Here is a 25976-nt window from a genome sequence, read left to right on the forward strand (position 1 = left end):
TGCAAAGACAAAAATAAAGAAATTATAAAATATATAATGAAATACATAACTAAATAAGCATATAAAACTATCTGCATTACAAAAAAGTACGAAAATGAAATTATCTCAAAGAAACTTCAAATTTATTTTTAAATCAAAAGAAATTTTGCCATTGTTCATTCACTGGGTTTTCGCAATCTACGCATTCTGCATTGACTGAAACAATTTAAATCCATAGCCTAAATATGTATACTTAATTTTTCTTTCGTAGAGTTAAAAAATAAAATTTATCGATAAAAATAATATGTATCAAAATAATTGCTAGCAGGAAATCAGCCTTATTATTTTGAAAGAAAGAAAAAACGATTCACGGCAGTAAAAATTTCAAATTTTTTCCTGGAAAAAAATACGTATCCAAAGTAACCAATCAGGTGTCAGATAGCTTAGAATATCAATAAAGAACGCTTTTGTAGTGAATTCATTCAGAAAAATTTTTTTGGAAGCTTATTTTTTTTTTTTTTTTTAATGACGCGCTGTTCATTCACTGGGTGGTGTTCACTCACTGGTCGGTCTACCCTAATCAGTGTTTCGGTATTAAGTTTTAAAAAATACCGTTTACAGGAATTGCGTTTTCGGTCCGGTGTTGCAATCACTAGCTACTAGTGGTTCTAATTTTAATAATCTGTTGAATTGTTTTTCAAGTTTGAAAGCTGACAAGAAGTTGCACTTGAAACAAACTGTTGATTTACAAGGTTAACTAACTTGCATCTCGGTATCCCGTTTTAAGGTTCTGAGCACTGGAATTGTGTGTGTGTGTATTTTTGGTTAGTTGGTTTATTTGACTTTAATGGCAAATAAACCAACCAACCAAAAAATACACTTTTTATAATAAAATACACGTGTGTACAAAAAATACACGTATTTTTTGGTCCCGTATTGCAATTACTAGTCACTAGTCGGTTTAATTTTGTCAATCTGCTGAATTGTTTTTCAAATCTGAAAGTAGACCAGAAGTTGCACTAGAAACAATTTGCTAATCTATGATGTTAACTAAACAGCATTCCGGTATCATGTTTTTAAAAAATACCGACTGTTAGAATTGCACTTTCGGTGTGGTGCTACAATCGCTAGCTACTAGTCGTTCAAATTTTAATAGTCTGCTGAACTGCTTTTAAAATCTGAAAAATGACCAGAACTTGTACTAGAAACAACCTGTTGATCTATATAAGGTTAAATAACCAGAATTTCGGTATCACGTTTTAAAAAATACCGAGCACTGGAGTTGCATTTTTGGTCCGGCATTGCAGTTAATAGTCACTGGTCGGTTTAATTTTAGCAATCTACTGAATTGTTTTTCAAATCTGAAAACTGACCAAGTTGAACTAGAAACAACCTGTTGATGTATATTTGAAAAAAACATTTTCATTTTGGAATCACGCTTTAAACAATACCGACCACTGGAATTACATTTTTGGTAGGGCACTGCAATTCCTAACCACAAATCATTTTAATTTTGAAAAAGCACCGAATTGATTTACAAATGTGAAAGCAGACCAGAAGTAGCACAAGAAACAACCTGTTGATTTATAAAAAGCGCCCTTTGCTAAAAAGATTTTTTTCAAAAAAATGTTAAAAATATTCTTTTACATATATAAATTTCGTGCCGTTGAAGACTAATAAATCCCTCATGTGAAAAAAAAAATAATAATAATGTATCAGACATTCTTTTCCCGCTCTGTTCGAATTTTGTTAAAAATCGGCGTCGCGATTCCGGCACACACCCGACGATCGAAATATTCTCCCCTCGCCTCATCACCACTGTCGCTCTGAGACTCCGCGCCGCATCTCCGCTCCCGGTCAGCCACACTAACGAGAATCGTTCCGGGCAGAGAACAAAATCCTTCCATCACCACCACCCTGCAAAAATAAAGATCGCCTTGGCACCGATCCACTCAGAAAAAGATTTTGTGCAAAATCTATTTTTGAAAAATTCTTCAACCGCCCTCGCAGACATCGCGCCCAATTTCCCCCCGGCATTCCTGCGGGAGCGCCGATTCGGTGCGTTCGATTCCGTTCCCAGATGTGTTGTTATTTTTCGAACGCGGCTGTTGCTTTTTGGAACGCGCGCTGATGAAATGGAACGTGGTTACTACGACTGACCGACATGTAGTTCAAGCAGTGCACGCTGTTTTGTTTGATTTATTCTCTGGAATATTTTGTTTCTTATTTCAAGGGGGACGATGTGGTGAGTTCAACTACATTACTTCTTTTATTTATTTTTTTTTTAATATATAATCGTGTGAAAATTAGCAAATTATTTTAGAGTCAAAACTATTTTGTTCTATTCTTCATAGAACAATAGAATACTTTTTGATCTTTTGATACTTTTTTGGTGAGTTTAACTACATTACTTTTTTTTTTACTTTTTTAAGAATAAACTACATTATTGTGCGAATATAAGCAAATTATTTTCGTGTGAAAACTATTTTGTTCTATTCTTGATAGAATAATGAAATACTTTTTGATCTGTAAACAATTAATAGACACATTTTCTATGCCAATGACTTACGGCGAATTTTACTTGAATTTATGAAAAACATTATTAACTTTTTAGAAAAATGTCTGAGATTTAAAAAAAAAATGGTTTAATCACATAAATACATTTTACTGTTTCATAAATTTTGAATAAAGTCAATATTTTACTGAACTCTTTTGAGTGTTGTTAAATCTGAATTGAAAGTTACTGAAGCAGACGAATAAATATATATACATCGCTCGTTTGGAAAAAGAGTGCCAAAATACGAAATTTTTTATTTATTTATTTTTTTTTGCTTAAAGGGCTTCAAATGACGTTATCTTATTTGGAAAAATTACAAATTTATTGTTATAATATCAATTATTGGAGAGCACAGCAAATTTACTTTTCTTACAGCAAATTTCCTGAAGAGTTAAACTTCAAACGCTTCTCCTGTAAAATTTCATTTTTTCGTATTATGGCACTCTTCTTCCAAATGAGCCGCATATATATTTTAAACCTCTCTTATTTGCTGTTTGATTGAAAAAAATAAGTGGCGTAGTCCAACCACGGATTGTATGGAATTTTCAAACGTCCAGATAAGACGAATCTATCTGAATGACGGGGAAAAGTAAAAATTTGATGCGCGTATTCCGCTCATTTGAATGAGACTCTGCTTCTGCAGAAGCTGACATCGGTAAAAAAAAAATAGATTCGTCCTTTTCCGGCTATAAAACGGATTTCGTCTTTTCATACAATCCATGGTCAGACAGTAGTTTGGATTTGCAGATGATAAATTACAATTTGTATCTGATGATCAATAACCAAGACACATTTGTGTGAACATTTTTATTCATTACGAAAGATTTATAAAACGTTATACTACAAGTTTTAAAAAAATATATTGAAAAATGCTTGTCAATTATATAAATAAGTTTTCATTAAACGAAATTCAGAGGAAAGAGGAATTTAAAATGTCATACTAATTTATTGAATAATGATGTGTAAGATTTAAAACTGTTTGAGCATTTACTTTAAAAAAACTTACATTATTAGCTTTTAGAATTACTTTGTATTAATTGTTGCACGATTTTCGTGGGTTAGATTTCGTTGTGTCATTTGCTTTATATAACGATGAAATGATAAATGTTGAAGATGCTTGGCATGATTCATTTTTAGAATTATTTATCGAAAATAAGAGAAGCTGTAGGAAAATAAGAGAACAAGAAATATAGATAGCATAGTAAAAGTAATTTACAAAACTGTGTGCCGCCAATTTCTTTTTCTCTCAAATTTTTAACTTAAATTTCGTTGGCTGCTTTAAAATTAAAACAAAGATATTTAGAGTTACTGCAATTTTTGAGTGGTATTTATTTTATTTCATACTTTATAGTGTAAGTCAAGTAAATAAAAAAATCTTTTTGCTTATATTTTTTATATTAAGATTTGTTATACGGTTTTTCAATACAATTCTGGAATAATTTAAGACATTTTCAAGAGTGAATCAAGAAGGAGAAACTTGCCATATTTAAAACATACATCGTATAAATCTGCCGTGAGCAGGTAAATGGCAGTATCTGCAGAAATGAGGTTTCGAGATACAGTGGCTGCCGTTTAAATGAATCACGTTTGTTCTAAACAGTTTTCTTTATCTTTACTAATAATAAAACTCCAAGTCTCTCTGTCTGGATGTCTGTAGGATGTCCGTGACGCGCATAGCGCTTAGACCGTTTGGCCAATTTTCATGAAATTTGGCACAAAGTTAGTTTGTAGCATGAGGGTGTGCACCTCGAAGCAATTTTTCGAAAATTCGATTTTGTTCTTTTTCTATTTCAATTTTAAGAACACTTTCCGGAGCAAAATTATCATAAGATGGACAAGTAAATTACGAAATCATCATGACGTGGAATGGGAGAGCGAATGAACATAGCCAATTGGCGAGAAATTCGTCATCCATTATTTGTAAATATACAGGCGAACCGAATGATCTTTTAATTTTCAACTACGGGCTAAGCCGTGAGGGTACTACTAGTGATTCCATAAAGAGGCTGATTCAATAAACCGGCAGATTCAATAAAGCTAGACTTCGTTCTGTTTTTGAGGATTTGATTCATTAAAGCGTTTGATTCAATTAACGAGTGATTCAATTAATCGGCGTCCACTGTTGTAGGTAACGCGTTTTGGATTCAATACGAACAACAGTGAAATGTTGGAAATTTTTCGTGTTTCTTTTTCCGTGTGAACCAAATTAGCAAGCTTGTACATTAAAGCTTTGTACAAAAAAAAAATAAATAAAATAAATAAAAAATCAGTTGCCCTTTTTCCTGCTCACAGCAGAATTATTGCAAAATAAAATTCTTACGTCATTTTATACTTCTAAAACGCAAAGAATTTTAAAAATTTTAAAGTATGATTTAAATTTTATTTTACCTTTAAACATTTAGTCAATTAAACACTACAAAAATCAAATTGTATAAACAAAATGTTAAAATATTAATTATACCGAGTTTGTGAAAACTCAGTATAACTAGTCGTTTATCATTTTGTTCGTGCAATTTTGTATTTGTATAGCGTTTACTGGTTGATTACATTTAAATATAAAACATAATTTTTAAAATTCTTTTTATGTTAATTTAAAATAAGCCATATAAATAAGTGAGTTTAAAATTTAAAAAAAAAGCGGAATGCTTGTCTGCTTTTACTGTTTTTGGGAACTTAATGTATATTTTGGCTACATTTTTGTAGATTGTCTTGTTAAAAACAATATAAAAACACTTCGTTATGAAACGTATAAACTCTTTTAAAATGTGAATCAAAATTCATTATTCTCTTAGAAATGAAATGTAAATGAATACATGTTCGTGTTTTTATATTGTCATTTTTTGCTTTAACTATTTTCAGATTTTTTAACGCTGGATTACCATGCTTCTTCCGTGACGTAATTCATGCAAAATATTTGGAAGTGTTGAATAATTTATGTGAATGTAAAAATGAGCTAGAACGAAGCTCAATCATTGTGAAGTACACTATTAAAAAGATGGACGTTAAAGATTGAGCTTTTGCATTGTAAAATTTGGAAAATTACAAATAATCAGTTTGTGAAACTGCTGAAATTAGCTGATTTAAGAAAACATAATTTAATGTACTACTTAGCAATAAGTTCCGTTTTTCAGATATTATTCAGTGTAATACTTTTTTGAAAGAAACTATTAAATATTTGTTGACACAAATGGAGTCATTTTCATGGTTTTTTTGCGTTTGAGATAGAGAAAATTGCTTGTGTTTAAAATTTAAGTGTTTGGCTTTCATAAAGCAATATTCAGAAGAAACATTAATTTTTTTACATTTGAAAACTGAATTTATGAAAAGAAATTTAAACTAACTAAAAATTGAAGCAATAAATGAGCTTTTCAAATGAGTATAAGAAAAATTTGATGAACATAAAATTTTTAACAACATTGTTCTGTTTTGTGTGAGTAATTGAAAACTTACTTTCAAAGAAATAGCTTCAGAATCTGTGATATAAGTTTTTTTTGCAAAAGTGTGAACTTCTTGATACATGTGACAAGTTCCAAGAGTTATTTAAGTGTACGTAATTTCCTGCGTGCAAAAGAATCGTGATATTTTAGAATCAAAAGTCGCTCGAATATGATGTTTGAAAGATTTGAGATATTTCTCAATATTTCAAATAGTGATGTGTAAGTGCTTTCCTTGAAATCTTTGATCTGCTGCCTTTTAATTACTACAATATTTCTTAGCAACAACAAAAGTGCTTTCCACAATTTCCGTAAAAAGTTGTTTTGTCCATCTTAGCAGAACTGTAAATGAGAAAATATATACCGTTGAAAAGGAATGAGAATAGCGAAACGTATTTATTTATATTCAAACGTTAAGCCTGAATTTCGTTGTTTTCAAACGCAAATTCAAAATCTTTCAACGTTTTCATTTTTTGCTGTAAACATTAAAGATTTTGACCATTCATTAAGGACTTTTTTTGAACGTGATCTGGTTTTATAACTATTCCAACAACAAAAGAGCTTTTCATATCCAACAAACACCAGTTTCACATTTGAGTTGAGCTTCGAAGACTGTGTGTAGTTAGCAGCCTGAATTGTCTTTTATCACGTTACATGGTCCTCCCTATCCATCAAGGTGGATTCTCCTAAATATTCCAAGGGCAGCCCGACTATGGCGAAAGCTCCCAAGAAGAAGCGGAAAATGTTCCAGAAGCGTGCTTCCACGTCTTCTGGCACAGTGACCTCCTTCAAGAAGTTGCAACTGTCTCTGTTGAACAGCGACTTCCTGGGGAAGGCTTGCAGTGGCAAAGCCAACAAGGCCCTGCTGCCCAAGAAGCCTATAGAGTTGTCCAGGTACCCGGAGTATATGGAGATGATTCGCAAGTACGATGTTATACCGAAGACTGAGTTTCAGGTAGGAGATGACATTCTTTTATTACATTACCCCAGTACCACAATCGGTTGGGAGATGGTTGGTCAACGGTTGGTTCGTATTGGAAACCGTACCCAACCAACCATTTGCCAACGATCTACTACAGTGCCTAACAATTTCCTTACGAGGGCTCGTCTGAAATATTCACGGTTGGCCCAACGATGCCCAGAAACTGTAGGGACATCGTTGGCTCAGCCTTCATTGCCAACCCACCATTCCCAACCGCAGTTTCAACCGTTCGCCACCGTTAGCCAACTTTCTCCACACATCCGTGCTACTGGGAACTCACCTCAGTGCTGGATCGGGGGGAGGGGAGCAAGCCGGGGCCTTTGCCCCAGGCAGCAACTTCTGAAAGATGGCAATTTCACCTTATTTCTGTATGTTTTTTTTTAGTTGAAACTCAATATTAAAACTTGAAAGAAGATAGGTAATGGCGGCAGCTTCACCATTTGCCCCGGATCGAAAAAATCCTAGATCCGGTACTGACTGGCCTTAACGGACAGAAGGGGCAGGGTCAGTTGGAGAAAAAGGAAACAGAACTGCAATGTTTCCACTTAGATCCTTACATTTCTTCCGGATAAGTTGAGACATAAAATTTTGTGACATGTCTCCGAGACAAAACCTTTCTGAGAGTAATTGGCTATATAAAATTTGACTCTACGACTGTTTGTTAGATACCGAAATAATGTGTGTGTTTCATTTTATACCAAATTCATTTTACCCCGATGAGAACAATCCTTTTATTTCCCATGAAATTGATGTATTCAGATACTCACAATATACACAATCAGTTTATAAGCTTAAATAACTCCACACCAACAAAAATCAATCTGTGGCCTGTAGGTCACATGCGACCAGCTGAATCATTTAAATGCAATCTGAAAGTGTCATTTACATTATTATTCTTCGGCGGGGGGGGGGGGACTGAAAAACTTAGTTGTTTCCACTTACCCCAGAGTTACCCTACAACGATTTAAAAGCCCATCTTCTTAACCGACTTTTTGATCAATGTAAACTCGATCATTCTTTCATGATCTCATGTGCCAATCTAAGATCAAGATGATATGATTGCGTCATCTAGTGGTGCTCATCATTTTTACTTTCTTCTATATCTAATATATAGAAAAAAGTATTGGATTGGTGCAAATTTTCGAATTTCGAAGGATTCGAACGTTTTGAGGTGTGCTGTCCATTTCGACTATTTTTGGAAAATGTCTGTGTGTCTGTCTGTGTGTGTGTGTGTGTGTCACGTCTGTATGTGACCAGTTTTTTGTGGCCGCTCTACAGCAAAAACTACCGCATGAAATCGAACGAAATTTGGTACACATATGTGCCCCTATGTGAACTTGTGCCCATTGGTTTCTGGCGCGAATTCCTCCAAGGGGGGTGGAGCAATGGGACGTTTTTTGAGTTACGCGTAATTAGTATTCCTCAGGAAGTAACTGGCGGAATCAAACAAAATTTGATCCATATATTGCCAGTAACAGGAACAGGTGCTGATTCAATTTTGGTGTCAATAACTTAAACGGGGGTTGAGCTATAGAACGTTTTTTGTCGTCAATTGTGACTGCTGTATCTCAAGAAATAATGAACGGAATGAAAGAAATTTATCGGCAAGTAGCCCTTAGTGGGTATAAGAGCTGATTTTATTTTGGTGTCAACAGCTAAAAAATGGTAGCGCAATCGCCCGTTCTTTTTTTCCATTGTGAGTGCCCTATCTCAAGAAGTAATGCTACGTTCTGGTTGAAATTTGGAATATATGTGAATCCATATGTAAACAGGGTTTGGTTCAATTTTGACACCAATCGCTCCAAGGTGTTTTTTTTTTTTTTTTTTTTTTTTTTTTTTTGCGAATAAAAATAGCTTTATTAATGCAACAATAAGAAAGATAAATCGTAATAGATTGTCGTCTGCGTATTTCTCGTGATTTTAATTGTATGGAAATGATCGGAAATATTATCTCAATGATTTAAAAATTTTAACTGTTGCCATCTTATGTTTGTTAACAAATAAAATATTTGTAATTAATTCAAGCAAGTCTTTTAAAATAACCTTCAATTTTCGCTCTTTGTTTTGTTTTTGCAATAATTCAGACATTGGGATGGTCGTCAAGTTTTTGCATGTGTAGTTTTGTTTTTGTTGGGAATATTGCTTCCTCCTCAAGCATGGGGAGAGATCAGAAAAAAAAGAAAAATATAGAAGAAAGTTTCGTGATGGCCACAACGTACTAGTTTGCATTGTATTAACCATAAAATATTTGATAAATACAATGCGTAACAGTTAAGAAATCATTGTGTTAATCGATCTGCACATGTCTGATTCTATTTTTCTATTGGTTTATACGATTTTTCTTTTTGATTCTATTTGTTGCCAAACACGATTGCTAAATTCTCGGAAAGCAGCAGTAGACTATGAAAAGTGTTTTGTGTTGCTTGTAGAGTGTTTTCTGTTGTTCGTATAGTTTATGTTTTTAGTTTGGAATTAAAGAAAGTACTGTTAATACAGGTACGGGCCCATTCCTCCCAAGAGCGATGGTATGCCCCCTCCCCCAAAAAAAGGACACGTATTCATTAAAACGTCCCCAAAAAATTTCAATGTTGTAGTCTCAACCCCCACCCTCCACCCCTCGTGGGCACCCCTGGTTAATAGGTATGGAAAGTAACCTCGCGAAGTTTTGTCCACGCGAAATTTTGACTAGGCGAAGTTTTGGCCGCAAAGTTTTGATCCCGAACCAGTGGACCCATTCCCATCTCTTTCATGACGACTGTGTCTCTCTAAATTAAAATTTCGATGTTCTCTAAGGAATACTCTGTTTAGAGCAACAAACGTAAATACGAGCTCTCTCCACCTGCACCAGTGTAAGACATGTACAACATTTGCGACAAGTATTAGGTCTTGAAAGTTTGAAATAGAACTTAAATCTGGACAAATTTCAAATCGTTACAAGACATTAACATTGCTGTCTAACTGTCACTTTTACCTTCAAAAATACCTTCGAAATTTGTCGTCAATATAAGAAAATAAAATGTAACTGACGTGAGTCTTTTTAGGCAAGTTACACTTATCCAATTTGACTCTATGGTATGGCACTAAATCACCATGGAAAGAGCGAGCAGACACATTTTGTAAAATTATTTATACTAAGTAAACTTTTTCTGCGAAATGTGCTTGCCGGAAAACTTACAAAATAACCTAACACTTGGTACCTTCATTCGAAAAACACTGCCAAAAAAAACCGTAAAACGGAGTGTCACCGTCTATAAACAACACTGACTGATTTCTTTATTTTCTGTACGGTGGACTGCCTGATTAGCTTTTGGACATTGAGGATGATTTTGAATTAATCTGAAAATATTGTAACTGTCCCCAAGAAGAATATTTTTTTATATATTTTTGCCTGATAATAAGGATTGACTTTTATTTTTTTGTTAAGCTTACGGCTCTTTCTAAGGAGACATTCAATGATTTATTTCCGAATAAAATGTATGAGAAGAGTACTGTTGCATGTTGCATTTTTTGATGTCTTTGGGGAAAGCAAAACCTACAAAGGCAGTACAACGCTTTTCTTTCGAAGTATCACGTAAAAGGTTGTCCTACAAGATGTGCAAAAGACAATTTCTTGTCTTTGCATTTAGACAATTTATGTATCGCCCGTCAGCGTACCAGTGGACACTACAGGGCCCAGACAACATGCCTCATACTTTTTCGCTTTAAGTTGATGCTACTTTTTTGGCAAATGCTTGATTTTCTGTGCTATTTAAAATATTTTGAAGATTTGAGCCAAGAGAGCGGTGTGAATGCGTTTTTTATGCTCATTTAGATATAATTCATTCATTTGATTATCCAAAAGATATGTTGTATTGAAAAGCACCCGGGCAATGCCGGGTAGTACGCTTGTCAACAATGAAATTCGCGCCACAGCATGATAGCTTGATAATATTTTTTGACATGCAAGGAAATGCTTTATTTTGACAAGACTGAACTGGATCCAGAAATTTAGCTGTTTTATTCGTATAGCAGCCAGGGCTTACGGTGGGAGTAGAACCCACGACCTCCGGCATTCGAAACGAAGCTTCTATCTCAAAGGCACGGAGACTCCTTTTAAATATGTTGTTTGGTTATACTAGCAATTTTTACTCGAGTTGAATATATGAGTTATGAGCTTAGATTAATACAGAACAGCATTATAAGAAAAATGTCATGGCACATTAACACGATCTCTGCCCGTGGGGGGCGCTAGTATCGAGTAAAGTATGAAGCAACATTCTAATCCGAATCGAATTACTCTGAAAGAAAAGGGGAAAATAAAGTTTTAATCGTGAATTCCGGAAACTATTTCCTCTTTGAAGAACAAAAACACACTTAGGAGCCATGTCATCCTTAAAAATCGATTCGATTTTGTCCGTGACTTTAGCAACGATCGAAATTCAGCCATTTCCTGAGCAAACAAAAGGAAACATTAAAAAAAAAAAAAAAAAAAATGTAACGGTTTCGAAGCGAAAAATAATCTTGGCCACTTTTAGGAAGTTGAAAATCGCATAGGATGTGTTTTTTCAGGTCATGTCATTCGAGAAAGTTCCGGAAAATAACTTTTATTTATTTTTTTGCTCATTTGTTATTTATCGAATGTTTCACTGGAATAGCCAGAAACGTAGACCAGAACCTCAAAAAAGGGAGTGTTTTCATTCTTTTAGCGAAAATATTTCTAACTATTCGTAATGCTTGGTTTTAGTCAGACTAAACATTGTAGAATTGCTCAAAATGTCTAGAAGCAATTCGTTTTAAGATGGGAAGTCATAAAACAGTTTTTTTTTTTTTTTTTGGTTTAAAACGAATTTTACTATAATTCATCAATGGTCAGTAACTTGACTACTTTAAACACAGCATATTGCACATACATTTTATAGGTGTAGAAAAGAATTAAAAAAAAAAATATTTAAATAACATTACTTCTAACAAGCTTTTCCGATCCATTCTTTTCAGTTATTAAAAACGTCGATTATTTGATAGGCGTACAGAGTGGTTAACAATTGAATTCAACCTTTTTACCACAGCAATCAACCATGAGTAGCGTATTAAACACGGCCAGGGGCGGCGATTCGGGGGAGGCAGGAGAGGCGACCGCCCCCCACTTTTTTTTTCATCAAAAATTTCCTCAACGATGAGATTTTAATTTCAAACCATTCTGGGCGAGATTACCCGAACGTCACCAAATATTGTTTAAAATTTCAGTTTTGAAACTTCAATTTTCAAAATTTTCCGCAGAAAATCTCCGACCGCACTCCCTCCTTCCTTTAAAGTCGAAGATATCCTAAATTTGCATTATAAAAACTCCAGTTTGAGGGGGAGGGGAATCTCCCTAGATTACGTAAAACTGCGTTTTTAAGAATCCAATTTAGAAAAAAAAAAAAAAAAAAAAATCCGGAGATTTTTTTTTCTGAAGTCTCCACAGGGAGTTCAAAACTGAGTTCTTAGGATTTCATCAGTTCAGAAGAAAAAAAAAAAATACTAGAAGAACCTCCGAACCCTTTTGTTCCTTCTTAAGTAAATAAAAGAGAAGTCTAAAATAACGTTTTAAAAGATGTTTAAAGGTTTAAAAAACGTTTTAAACTTTGCAAAATTTCTGGGAGAGAGAGCCAAACCCCTTGCTCTAAGTTTGCTAAAGACGGCTTTAATTTGCATCTTTAAGACATCATTTTATGTTTTTTTTCCGGGATGAGCCTTCCTTATTTTTGCATTACCAAAGACAATCCAAAATTCTTCGTTTTTAACCGACTTCAAAAAAGGAGGCGGTTATCAGTTCATACCGTATGTATGTTTTTTTTTTTTGTTTGTCCACTCATAGCGTCTCACCTAGTGAACCGATTTTGATGATTCTTTTTTTAATGGATAGAGGATGGCTCAACTTAGGTCCCATTACTTTGTTTGACCATAATTGTTCTTTAGAAAAAAAGTTATGGGCAAAAAACAGTAAATTTCCCTATTAAATGATTAAAATGATATTGTAGCGAAGTTCGCACTTTTCATCCGTGGATAACAGTGGCTCAGTGGTAGAATTCTCGTCTCCCACACGAGCAACCCGGGTTCAAATCCCGACTAGGACAAAGTGAATTTTACTAAAATTTCGTTTCTACTGTTTCCCGTATTTTCTCGAATGTTCTATTAATTTCTGTATCTTTTCAAATCTGGAAAGTTCCAGCACTTTTTCAAGTTGTATATAAGGAGATGTAACGTTCATTCGTGGTTCTGAATAAAGATCTCGAGTTGAGACTAACGAGTATTCGCTTCATTTGGCTTTCACATTGTCTTCGCTATCTTCATCTACGCGACAATATGAAACTCATTGTTATAAAAGTTTGGTGCCATATAACTGTAATAGTAATTGTAATGATAATTTTGAATAAAGGCTTTTCTAAAGCAATACAGTGATATAGAGCCGCACTTCTTACTAGGTAACTTCTTACTTTTACTGAAATATCTACATTTACACTAAAAAGAATGAAATAAAAAAATTTTGAAAAAAAAAAATAGAACCGACTTCAAAATTGCTCTAAAAAGTGAAAAATAATTTTATTCTTTAAACACCATCGATAATACTTTTAAACATAATTTTTGAAGTTGGCGCAAAAACAAAAAGTAAAATCCATTGTAACCATGCTTCATTCATATTTTTATCAAAAAATCATCCAAACTTAGGAACGAAACATTTATATCGTTACTCAAATATGCTGTCATCAATGCGTAATGCATGTGGTAGTGAAGAAACTGGACGTGGTTAAATTTATACTTGTAGTTGAGTTATGGCTGTGAATGATTTTATCGATCGTTTTTGCGCCAACTTCAAAAATTATGTTTAAAAGTATTATCGATGGTGTTTAAAGAATAAAATTATTTTTCACTTTTTAGAGCAATTTTGAAGTCGGTTCTATTTTTTTTTTCAAAATTTTTTTATTGTTATTACTGTTAATAGTAATTAACTTCATTTAAAAAAAAAACATTACGGGACAACCCTGGAAACCCCTTACAGTTCCCCAAACTTTGACAAAACTCTACAGAAACGACGTTTTTAAAACTACAATTCCAAAACATTTACGCGAGAGAACATCAGAAGCTCCCCCCCCCCCCGGCCCAGTCACCTAAGAAAACCTAACATAGTCTTCAGCTTCCTAAAAAAAATTGCCTTTTCACTTATAAGCCCCACTTGCCGCCTCTGAACACGGCATTAGACTCTGAAACGGAGAGTCACGGGCTCGGACCCCGATTCCATTACATACCGTGACCGGTGACGACATAAGCCGCTACCATTCTAATACCGATGTCCCCATGAGGTGAATCAAGTTTGTAGTTGATTCAACTCATCGAGACATTGCCAAGCGTTCGCTCAACATGCGAGTAAACTAGTTGAGTCTACTCGGTTCAATTTTAATAGCATTGTCGGAGCAGGGCCTAGAATAAATTAGGCTTATTAGAAGAAAAGTTGATTAAACTAAGTTGCCACAACAAAATATGCCTATCAACTAGTAGATAGGTAACGTTTTCAAAAAGTTGATTCAACTAACCGCCTCGTGTGTAGAGGCATAATTTTCCTTATCCTCATATATACAATAGCCAATTCACTGATCGAGTAACGCTCCTGACGTCACCAACAATGAAACTCGTGTCATGGCATGATAGTTTGATAACATGTTTTGGTAATGTTTAAAATGCAGGGAAATGCTTTATTTTTACGAGGCTGAACTGGATCCGGTCACTTAACTGTTTTACTGGTAAGACTGCGTCATTTCAGGGGAATGAAGAAACGAAAACGTGGTCAACAACGCTATCGACTGGAGTTTGGGGGTTCATTCACTGGAGTTAGGGTTAACATTTAAAATATCAAAACATCATCAAACAGGCAACTGCTTCGTTCAAATGTGGAAGCAGTTTTCACCCGTCACACCTTTGAAGGGCGATTTATTAGTTTTTGCAATGATAATCAAGAATTTCGAGAAGCGCCCCCCGTCCCCCAACTAGAACACTGAATACCGAAAAACAATACGGAGGAACTTAAGTCTGACTACGGAAATTCAATTCTTGACTAAATAGAAGGTCACTTCGCAACTGAATTTACTATATTTGGCGAGAATCCCCCAGCCTCTATCCTCCCTGTCTCGCACATCTCTTCGTATCGATGCAGTGATTGATTCATTTCTCCTGCATCGATTTCATATTCAAAACTATCCTAATGGCCTGCTATTTATCACGTGCCTGGCCGAAGCAGGATTCGCCCGACGTGCCGTGACACTAATCGTCCGATTTCGCTGTTCAGATTTGTTGGAAAAGATTCGGACGTGAAAGATCATATTTCAAACGCCATCAACAGATGATGGAATCGCTTCTGGTGGTCGTTTCTTTATTTTATTCTCACAAATTGTGTGTTTGCTTTGAGGGGCGGTTGTTAAATTTTCGTTCAACTGCGGGAAAAGTTTTTCCTTGAATTTAAACATAACAGAAGATATTTCTTTCTTTTATTTTAACACAATAGAAAATTTTTCTTTCTTGAAATGTAATGTAATAGGTAGAAAAATCTAAAATTTTAACAATTGAGGCAGTGAGAAGCAAAGGGATGTAAGTGGCAAAATCAAAAATTTGAACACAAACCAGTACATGGTAGGTGAACCTCTCCTCTGTCTTGGGGCAAGAGATAGAATAAGTAGCCCTGGTAGATGCTACTGTACAGCATGATTTAGAAAATAAATTAAATGAAAGCCTACCTAGGACGTTATGTTTAAACGCATTTTACTCAAAACTTGAAAATGTTCATTTACATCCCTTTGCTTCTCACTGCTCGATTGTGAGATAATTTTTCGTAAATTTTAATACAATAGTAGATGATTTTTTTTCTTAAATTTCAATGCAATAGCAGATATTTTTTTTCTCTAAATTTTAACAAATTAGTAGATTTTTTCCCTGAAATTATTAGCACATTAGAAGTTTGTTTCCCTGAAATTTTAACTCAACAGCAAGATTTTTTTTTCCGTTTTATTTATTTAACTCGTTTTTTTATTCAAGAATAAATAAATAAATAAAAGGCAGTCGCGACTGGCCAACAGAAACTGCTTTTGTTGAATAACATAAGCTTATAATGTGTTGAATTTTTACTTAAACACAAATCGAATTACATAAGTTTCAGTTCATGCAGTTAAATTTATCAATTTAACATTTTACCAACTTCAACATTACAAGCTTAAATTATTCAATTAAAAGCACAGCTTCTATCGGTCAATTCCGCGATTATTTTTTTATTTTTATTTATTTTGTTCTTTTTGGCATAACGCGGTTGAATTGATAAATATATTCTTGTTCTTTCCTGCTACTAAATGGATTTGATAAGGATCATATTCCAAGCAAGATCCCCCCCCCCCCCGATATACGATGGTTATTCTGGAATTAAGTAATAACAACAAAGTTAATAAAGCACAAAAACTCCACATCATTGCATTTGTGTGTGTCGGTGTCACAAAAAAACTCTATTTCAATGCAGAAGACATGCGAACGATGCCAAAAAGAAAGATAGTAACTGGTTTAAACCCCCCCCCCCCCATCGAGAGATGGTACCATTAGTCATCTCTACTTCCACAAGTTAGACATGAGGCTGAAGGAGAGGGGCACTTTCCCCTGTATCCATGATAACTGCTCAAAGACCGACACACAGGATTTTTGGGACAGCAGACTTAATGTTCATCGAATCCAGGGCGAAAAAAGAGAATTTTTATTCATTTTAACCCTTTTCGTGGTTTTCAAGTTCATTGCTCGATCATCCATGTTCTCCGCTTTTCCGACCGGTACGGATAAACGGGATAATCAGTAAAACCGATTATCCCGATTAAACGGGATAATCGGAAGTTTAGTAGAGTTACACTGAGTTGTTGGAAGACTCCTCGATTTCATTCTGACCATATTTTTATCTGTGAGATTGAACACATAGATGCAAGAACTAACTCAAAATATCTACATACGGACTTTATTGATGTCTGCCACCCACACTACAACGCGCAGAGTTGCGCTTCCACTGAAACAAAAAAAAAAAAAAACAGTCGACTACCTGTCAACAGAAGGTATTATTTTATCTGGCGCCACCTGCCAGATAAATTTCTTTACATCAAAATTTACATAAATCACAATAAATAAAGAATTGAATAATTAAAAATAGAAAACAGTTCAAAGTTCTTTTGTGATCAGTTTCACAACAAGAATGATAAGATGCTATTCCAAAATTTTCGGATTCAATGAACAGTGAGTAAATACTCTCCAAAATACAGTAACCCCTCGTTATATCACACTTATCAAGAGACAACAAAAAGGTGCGGTATAACCAAGTTTGTAAAAAATAGCGATTCAATTAACGTACAAAATATCGATATGTGCACCTACAAAAAAAAAAAGTTTTGTATCACATTAAGACGATTTTTTTTTTTTTTTTTTTTTTTTTGCAAAAACAAAAGAAAAATAGCTTTCTAATTCTGTACCTCAGAGCCAGACTGACGTAAGTCCAAAAAATGCAATTTTCCGTTCATTGGTGCATTGTATGTCGAATTACATTCCGCATCGAGTCATGTGATCGTAATTCTTTTAAAAAAATCTTTTAAATTTTTTACCAGGGTTTAAAGAGGACGCGTCCCATCCTTTGCATGCGCCAGAAAAAAGTTTTCCCCCTCTACTGTAAAATTATCATAGTGTGACTTACGTCCTTCTGGCTCTGGGCCTCTGGGGTACAGAATTGTTCTTTTAACATAAAGGAAATAGTTGAAAATAATTCTATTGCTTTATAATGGAATACGAATTGAAAGCTGTAGCCTGAATTGCAATGAATTTAGATGTCTGGAAAGTATACCAGTTTTTATTTTTTAAAGGGAGAAAATATTCTTTCTTGAGAATATTAATTTTTTTTTTTTCTGTGATGTAACATTTTTTAAGTATAATTTGTTCGGGTGGAAAGCGTGATGTATCCGAACGAGCGATATAATGAGGCGCGATGTAACGACGTACTGTTTTCGATGTACTGTTTTCATACAGTAACCCAATCACTTTATCCGCATTTATTTTTAGTTAGCGTAAAATTAATTAAAATATTTTTTCCTACTCCTCAAGAAACGTCAGTTTATTGTAAAATGTTCGTCCGTTGTTGAAAGAGGCTATTGCGAAGCTACCTTCCAGATCACAAAAATTCTTCCGACAGATTAGTGCTAAGAAAAATATTAAAGACTCCCAGCTGCGGCCTTTCTAATTAATTCACGAGACTAATTAGCTTATTCAGATGTGTTTATGCCTGCTATTTCCATTTTGTGTTATCTTTTAATTAAAATTCTCCAAACCACCCAACAGCAAATAAGGATAAACTATTATCATCGCATATTGCTAAATCGTGGGAAAATAAAAACGGATAAATATTGTTTGTTGAACAACTAATTAATAACGACACATTTTTCCAAAGGTATATTTCTCTTTTTAGAATTTTTTTTCTGTAATTTTCTGTTTTTATCGCAGTACATTAGTTCTCATTGTCGTTTCCCCCCCCCCCCCCTTTTCGAACTGCCAATGGAATTCTTTATTTTTTAGGAACTAAACGACTGCATTGTGCCTAATGGATTTTTTTAAAAATAACGAACTTTCTTAGTTTCAGTAATTTATTAGTTTTAAGTTGCTTTTCAGTGATTCTAGTTAAAGCATCATACATTTTGTAAACAGCAATGTAAAAGGAAAAATTGAGGGAGGGGAGGTGCAGTTATAAGGTTCAGAGTAACTTGATTGTCTCTTCGAAAATTTGTAATTTTGACAATTTTGATTCAAAAAAGAAAAGAAAAAAAACCCCTCAAAATTCCGACTTTGTTAAAAATACGCAACAAAACCAACATTTCACTATTTTTTTTTTTCAAAAAGTGTTTGAAGTCTTAGCATTTATCAAGTTTTTCAAAAAATATAGCTGTTGTGAAGTATATTGTACAAAGAGAGTTTTTCCTTTTTGAAGCTATGCTTTCGACGCGCATGCGCAGAGTTTTGTTTATATAATATCGTTTCACAATAATTCATCTATAGCCAGAGCCTGATTACTGCAGGGGTATGCGGGGCACAGGCCCCTCCACTTAGATTTCAGGAGGCTTAAAATCCCCTTAATTTATCATACTAAGACAAGGAAAAAATCTCTTATTTGTTGATAAAAATTCCCCTTAAAAACTTGATCTCTTTGCAAATCCTAAAACCACTCAAAGTTTAGTCTGTATTTACTATTAAAAGTTATATCATAGATAACTTTAATATTTACGGTTTACTGCAACGGCAAAAGTTTAACCTCGTCTGATATAATTATCTTATACTACAGTTGACTCTCTAACGACTTTCAAGGGACCACGAAAAATTGTCCTTAAGTAGAATGCGTCCTTAAATGGAATGCTTTCATTATTACTACAGTGGAGCATCCGGGACATCATCTTTAAATAGAGAAAGCCGTTAAATAGAGTGTCGTTAAACAGAGATCCAACTGTATATTTTTTCTACTTTTTAAATGCATAATACTATATTCTGATATGAGGTACCGCCAAATTTAGCATGGTTTTTGTAAATACGCAAGTATGGAAATGCCTTATAGCTTCATTATATAGAATAGGCAGGAATACGGGGGGGGGGACACAAAATGAATTTCATGCCCAATGTCTTCAAAAATCTTAGACAGGTTCTAGGGAGACCTTGAAATAGAACTGTGCCCCATGTCCAATATCAGAATGATCGGGTCTGTCTATAGCCTCCGTGTCCGAATCGGCTGGTAACCGAAAGATTGGTGATTCAAACCCCCCTGGGTGACTGATTTTTTCTTTCTTTTTTTTTTTAATATTAAAAAGAATTGCAGTTACGGAACCGACCGAGAGAAGCTATGCTTTTACTGAGCGTAAATTAAAGTTGCGTTTGTGTTCAGGGTTAATTAAAGTTATGCAGACACACAGACACAAACATAGATCCACACACAGACGGATGTGCTCAGAAATTAATAGTATAGATAATGATACAGAATATTAGATTTTGTATGTAAAATAGCGGATAAAAGCGTGAGTTTTATAAACTAAGACCTTTTAACGAAACAACTTATGTTCCTCGTACGTTGCAATTACCTTCACTTCTCAATTTCTTTGATTACCCGAGTTAGATTCATCAGTATGGTTCAACAAATCTGAGGCAAGAGGTCATCTGGGTGACTAAAAAGCATGTTAGCGACTAGTTCTTTTAGAGCAAAAACCTTTCAGAAGCAATGTTAATGTTGCACTAAAATTTTCTATAAACTCAAAAAAAAAAAAAAAAAAGAAAATGTCTGTTGCCTTTCCTGACTGAATTCCTAAGATTTAAAATTATTTTAGGTCCTTGTTTATCAAATATGATATGTCTGTTTCCCCCTCCCCCTCTTTTAACTTTAAAATCCCAAGAACTAAACTTTAAAGCACTTCGCAGTTTCTTTCATTACCCGAATTACCATTAGATTTATCTGCACTGTCCAACAAATCCCAGGCACAAGGTCACCTGGGCGACTAAAAAAGTACCTTAACTAATAGTAGTTAATGAGCAAAAATCTTTCAGAAGCTATGTTACACTGAAATCTATACTAATAATATAAAGCTGAAGAGAGTTCGTTTGAACTCGATAATCTCGGGAACTACTGATTCGAATCAAAAAATTCTTTTTGTGTTGAATAGTTATTGAGGAAAGCGGTAGGCTATATAACATTACGCTATATGACTATTAGAAGTGGAGCAGCAATAAATTTAAATTAAATCAATAATAATCATGATGCATTTTTTATTGCATCAATAGCTCGAACTGTTATTGCCCGAATAGCTTAGTCGGTGGAGCGCTGGGCCAGCAAGAATAGAAAGGGCACAGCTAAATATAAATAAAGGAAAGTATAAACTGTTCCTCAGTATTATTTCTTACCCAGATAATGCTGGGTACGTTTGCTAGTTTTCTATAATTTCAAAGAAATAATTTGTGTGTTGCCTTTCGTAGCTGAAACCCTAAGATTTTAAATTATTTTTGGTCTTCGTTTATCAAAAATGATACAGTAAAACCTGTAAAGTTGACCACCTTTGTAAGTTGACCACCTGTCTAAGTTGACCATGCGGTCAACTTAGACAGGTGTTTTTCAGGCACAGAATTAGCCTTTATCGTATAAATCAACCTCTATAAGTTGACCATCTGATTAAGTTGACCAATAAAGTAGTGTACCGCAAGTGGTCAACTTACACAGGTTTCACTGTATGTCTGTTTTTCCCGTCTTTTAACTGTAAAATCCCACGAACCTAACTTCAAAGTACACAATGAAATCGGCTCGCTACAAATAAATTACCAATTTCTATCAAATTGTTTCGCGTTTACTGCGAATTCTTTTGTTTTCTTTCAATAGTTTATTGAGTAGTTTATACATAACGTGACAGACTTTCCTCCCAAAGAACAATTTTGTTTCTATGACATTCAACGATTTTTTTATCATATATTTCAGTTAAAACATCGATATATCTTGGGATTTTTTCCAGGCTTTACGTGACGGATTATTTCACGCAAGCAATTTTTTCCTCTCAATAGTGCTCATCGATTCTCATATCCGACGGATTTGGAGCACTTTTTCCCCCCTGTTCTGACCTTTTTATCGCTTTTATTCGATAGTTTCTAACGTAATCCAATAAGTCCAAAATGTTTCGGCGAAGGCAATTTTTATAGACATTTTTTTACTTTTATTTATTATTATTAAGTTCTGTTATTAACCTTTTTTTTAGACATTTTTTTAGAATATTGATTTTTTTTCTAGGAAAGATATATAGTGTTAAGAAATTCCTGAACCATCAAAATAATCGAACGTGGAATAATGGGCAGATACTGACTGTTATTTTTGGTGGGAGGGGGGGGGGAGTTAATGCCATGCTAAGGAATGACCTCCCCTTCACCTCCCCTACGAACGAACCAACGGTTTTGGGGGGCCGAAAAATTTCTGAAAGTGCCTGCACATTAGAACACATGAAGTCACATTAGGGTAACGGCACCAGTAACTGACAAGGGCCCAGTAACAGACAGACATAAGTTTGGATTTAAATAATAAGCCAAATTAATGTTGCTGTGACCCATGAATACAGTGCAACCATCTATTGTTATCAGAGTGAATTTTATGCGCCAGTTGGTATTTACAAAGCAGTGGTGTAACGTTATGAACAGACACCACAAGGTCAGTTAGTGTTTCATTTGAATTTAATAAGGCTTTAGATCTAAAAATAAAGAACTTTTGCACATTTTGAAGAGAAAAAAAAAGGGATTTTTGTCCATTACTCATCCTTTTCTCATCCTATCTGTAACTGGATATCATTAGATTTTTCGGTATCTGTTTCTGTGGATCGGACTTTTCTTCGAAATTGAGCAAATAAAGACAGAATTAACTTATTCAGAAGATCCGGAAGCGGCCAAACATTAGATGAGATGTAGTTTCACGAGAAAAAAATAGTTTAAGAAGTCTAAATACATTAAAAGGCTCAGAAAATTGAGTTAACCTGAGAGCGATGTCTTAAGCATGTCTGTTACTGGTGCCGTCACCCTATGGTAATTTTACAGGAGGGAGGAATTTTTTTTTTCTGGCGCATGCAATGGATTTTTTTTTTTTTTTTTTGAGAATTACGTTCACATGGTTTGATGCAGAATAGGCTTCTACATACAATGCACTAATGAACGGAACATCGCAATTTTTGGACAAACGTCAATCTGGGTCTGAGGTACAGAGGTTTCAACTGGATTACCAATAACCCACGGATGTAATTCTGGCTAGAGATGACCCCTCGTATCCCAAAAGAGCGATTTTACTCATCCAAATTATTATGCATCTGGGGTTCTCAACCTTTCCCACTCGATGCCCCTTTTGAACATGAATGTGAGGTCACGCCCCTCCCCTCCTCCCATATGAGGTCACTGCAAGTAGTACAATCAGAAAATGGAAAGTTGAAACTGGAGATGGTTTGTTTTTTAATTAAAATCATAGACAAGTTACCCAAAATTTAGCATTATTATATAACTAAATTTTGAGCATATTATTAGAACACATGAAGTTTAATTAATTTTACTTCTGATAGCAAAATCAAAAATGAAAACACAGATAAAAGCAATGTTAAAACCGATACTGAAGCACCTTAAACTTGCCACTAAAAACTAAGTGTGAAAATTTCTTAATTTCTAATCGGCACTATCATAGATAAAGAATTTAATGATGTTGTAACCTATATGTATCGTTAAAAGCGTCGTCGGTATGAACAAGTTTGGTTACAGGGGAACATTCTTACAACGAGCGCTAAGAGACCGCGATATTTGCTCGTTATAACCGAATGCTAGCAAAAAATGAGTTTGTCAAAAAAATCATAAAAACTCATTATATTTGCTTTTTTTCTTCTTTTTAACCTACTTTCCCAGTAAAAGTCAGATAAAGACAAAAAAAGCATGAAAGAAGGCTTAATGTGTCTTGAAAATATTACAAAAAAACAAAAAAATGTCAAAAATAAAAAAGATAATTAAATAAATATCTAAAAATTAAAAATTGGAAAGTAGGGTATTGAGATGGGGAAAAATGTCTGCCGTTCTGTCTGTCTGCCCCCCCCCCCTAATAACTTTTGAGTGAATAGTCTGATTCGAACAAATTTTTTTTTGTTCGAAAGATCTCGGCGAGGACACCTCATTCCTATATTTCATTTTTTTGATTTGAACTACTTTTGGTTTAATTTTGAACAGTTCAAAAAAAGTTAACATTAGCGCCTACGGGGAAATTCATGGCAATTCCGAACTGTGAAGCGAATTTGCTTCAAACTTTGTAGGAAAAAGCTTTTGATGAAAAATTTGTATATAAAATATCTTTTTGATTTGAACAATTTTCCGTTCAATTTTGAACGGTTCAAATCCCTTAACATTAGCGCCTACGGGGAAACTGAAAGTCAATGCAGATTCCGTACTTGAAGGCTGATTTACTTCAAACAAATTTTGTTAGAAATAGCTCTTGGTGACAAACTCCAGACTCCAGCTCCGAGAATTTAGAGGCACCTGACTCCGACTCCGACTCCTGTACCCGACAATTAGTCGGACTCCGACTCGGACTCCGACTCCTGTACCCGACAATTAGTCGGACTCCGACTCCCCGACTTCGACTCTGACTTCGTAACTTTGGCAAAAATTTATACACGGAAGGACAAATGACAGACTCCGATTCTTGGATATTCGACTCCGACTCCTTTATCCCAAAATGAGATTAACTCCGACTCCGACTCCGCAGTATGGTTTTAACTGTGAAATAACTATTGTTAATATGACTTGTTTTTACTTTCACGCTAAAGTTTTAATTTAGATATTCAGTTTTCGGCGGATAAACTCGAAGTCATTTGTGTTTCTACATAAAGATATGCGAAGACGATTTTTTTTTTTTCACAGTGAAAATTATTTCTTTAAGTTGACATTTTTTAGTTTTTATTTATTTTGGTAAGTACATTAATTCATTTTAAAAATTATTTTTGGCAACAGGGGAAAAAGAAACGTTTTTTTTATATGATGTATTTATTTTAATGAGCTTATTAATTTTAATTATTATTTTTTCGTTTTGAAAGCTGTTAAAGAATTATTTTTAATGGAAAAAAGTGTATTAGCTGCTTTGTTCAAAAGGTGCTGCAATTTTATTTGTTCGTTTATTTATTTATTTTTTTTACGCATCTAATTTTTTACATGAGTGAGGAATATTTTATTCCTTGAAATCAGCTTAAAATATTTAAAAAAAATATGTTTGAAACAATCTGCAATTTTAGCTATTTTTGAGAATATTGATCAGGTACTAAAAAGTAGTATGGGTATACGGGAACGTAGGCTCGTTCAGTTCTAGATGGAACTTCTTGGTAATCACTGTGCTCCAAGAAAGTGGGTTACTTTGCTTTAAACTGCCCGAATGTCTCTTTCTTATGTCATTGTTTTTGAGGAATATACATATACAAACATACGAAAATTTTCAATGTTTCTTTGCTCCACAAATTAAACGAGCTGATGTGTGCATCACATGACTTCCTTTTACTCCAGTTTAATGTCATTTCACCATTACTGGCATTTTTAATGTGATTCAATAGTTTACTCTCTAAATATCACCAACAGTGGCCAAATTAAAAGAGCTTTAAAAAAAATCGCCAAAATTGGTCGCCAAGACTTGGCGACAAAACTTGGCGACCAAAAGACTGGCCATAAATCGCCAAGTGTCTTCCAAATTATAACACCACTTGAGTTTACATCGAAACTGACAATGAATTCCCCACAAAAAGGGGCAAAAGACCCCTTTAGAAACCCCCGAATGCAACCAAAAGGAGAGGTCCTCAACTAGACCCCACTAGGAGTCTACGTACCAAATTTCAACTTTCTATGACTTTCCGTTCTTCAGTTATGCGACATACATACGCACTTCAGCACATACGTACATACAGACGTCACGAGAAAATTCGTTGTAATTAACGTTAAAATTCGTTGTTGTTAAAAAGGTTAAGCTGAGCTGGAAGTCAAGTGAAATTTTCTGAGTCGCAAAAATATTACTCGCTCTAAGCGGGGTTTTCTCGTTGAAAGCGAGTTATGCTCCCAAACAGTTGACATTGTACCAACCAAATATTTCTGACTGCCTCACTAAATTCCGGTTTTCGTTAAATCAGTGCTCGTTATAACAGAGTTCGACTGTATTTATTAATCAACGGGCTGAGAAATAAATTCGCTGTTTTACAGCCCTGAAATAAATTCTGCGGGAATTCTTCATTAACAAGTGAAAAATTTCACTCTATTCAACTCCAGTCTCCCGCGAAGTCCTGACATTGATTTCTTCTTGATATGCTAACGAAACTTTCAAGAACAAGAGAACTAACAAAATTCTTCACACCAACTCACTTGACCTTGCTCTAGAATATTTTTCTTCTGCCTCCCTTCTCAAAGAGGCTTAGGAGAAGATCGATGGCTGGAACATTATCTTTCGAAT

General features: G+C 34.5%; 1 protein-coding gene across 1 annotated transcript in view; it reads left to right on the forward strand.

Moving 5' to 3' along the window:
• The first annotated feature begins 6316 nt into the window (after positions 1-6316).
• Positions 6317-25976, forward strand: part of LOC129224505 (receptor-type tyrosine-protein phosphatase kappa-like) — a 166465-nt gene continuing 146805 nt past the window's right edge. The window contains exon 1 of the mRNA XM_054858967.1: positions 6317-6925. Within this exon, the coding sequence (XP_054714942.1) occupies positions 6683-6925 (243 nt within the window). The 5' untranslated portion in view covers positions 6317-6682. The remainder of the gene's footprint in view (positions 6926-25976) is intronic.

The sequence above is a fragment of the Uloborus diversus genome, chromosome 6, assembly GCF_026930045.1.
Source record: "Uloborus diversus isolate 005 chromosome 6, Udiv.v.3.1, whole genome shotgun sequence".
Classification (NCBI taxonomy): Eukaryota; Metazoa; Arthropoda; class Arachnida; order Araneae; family Uloboridae; genus Uloborus; species Uloborus diversus.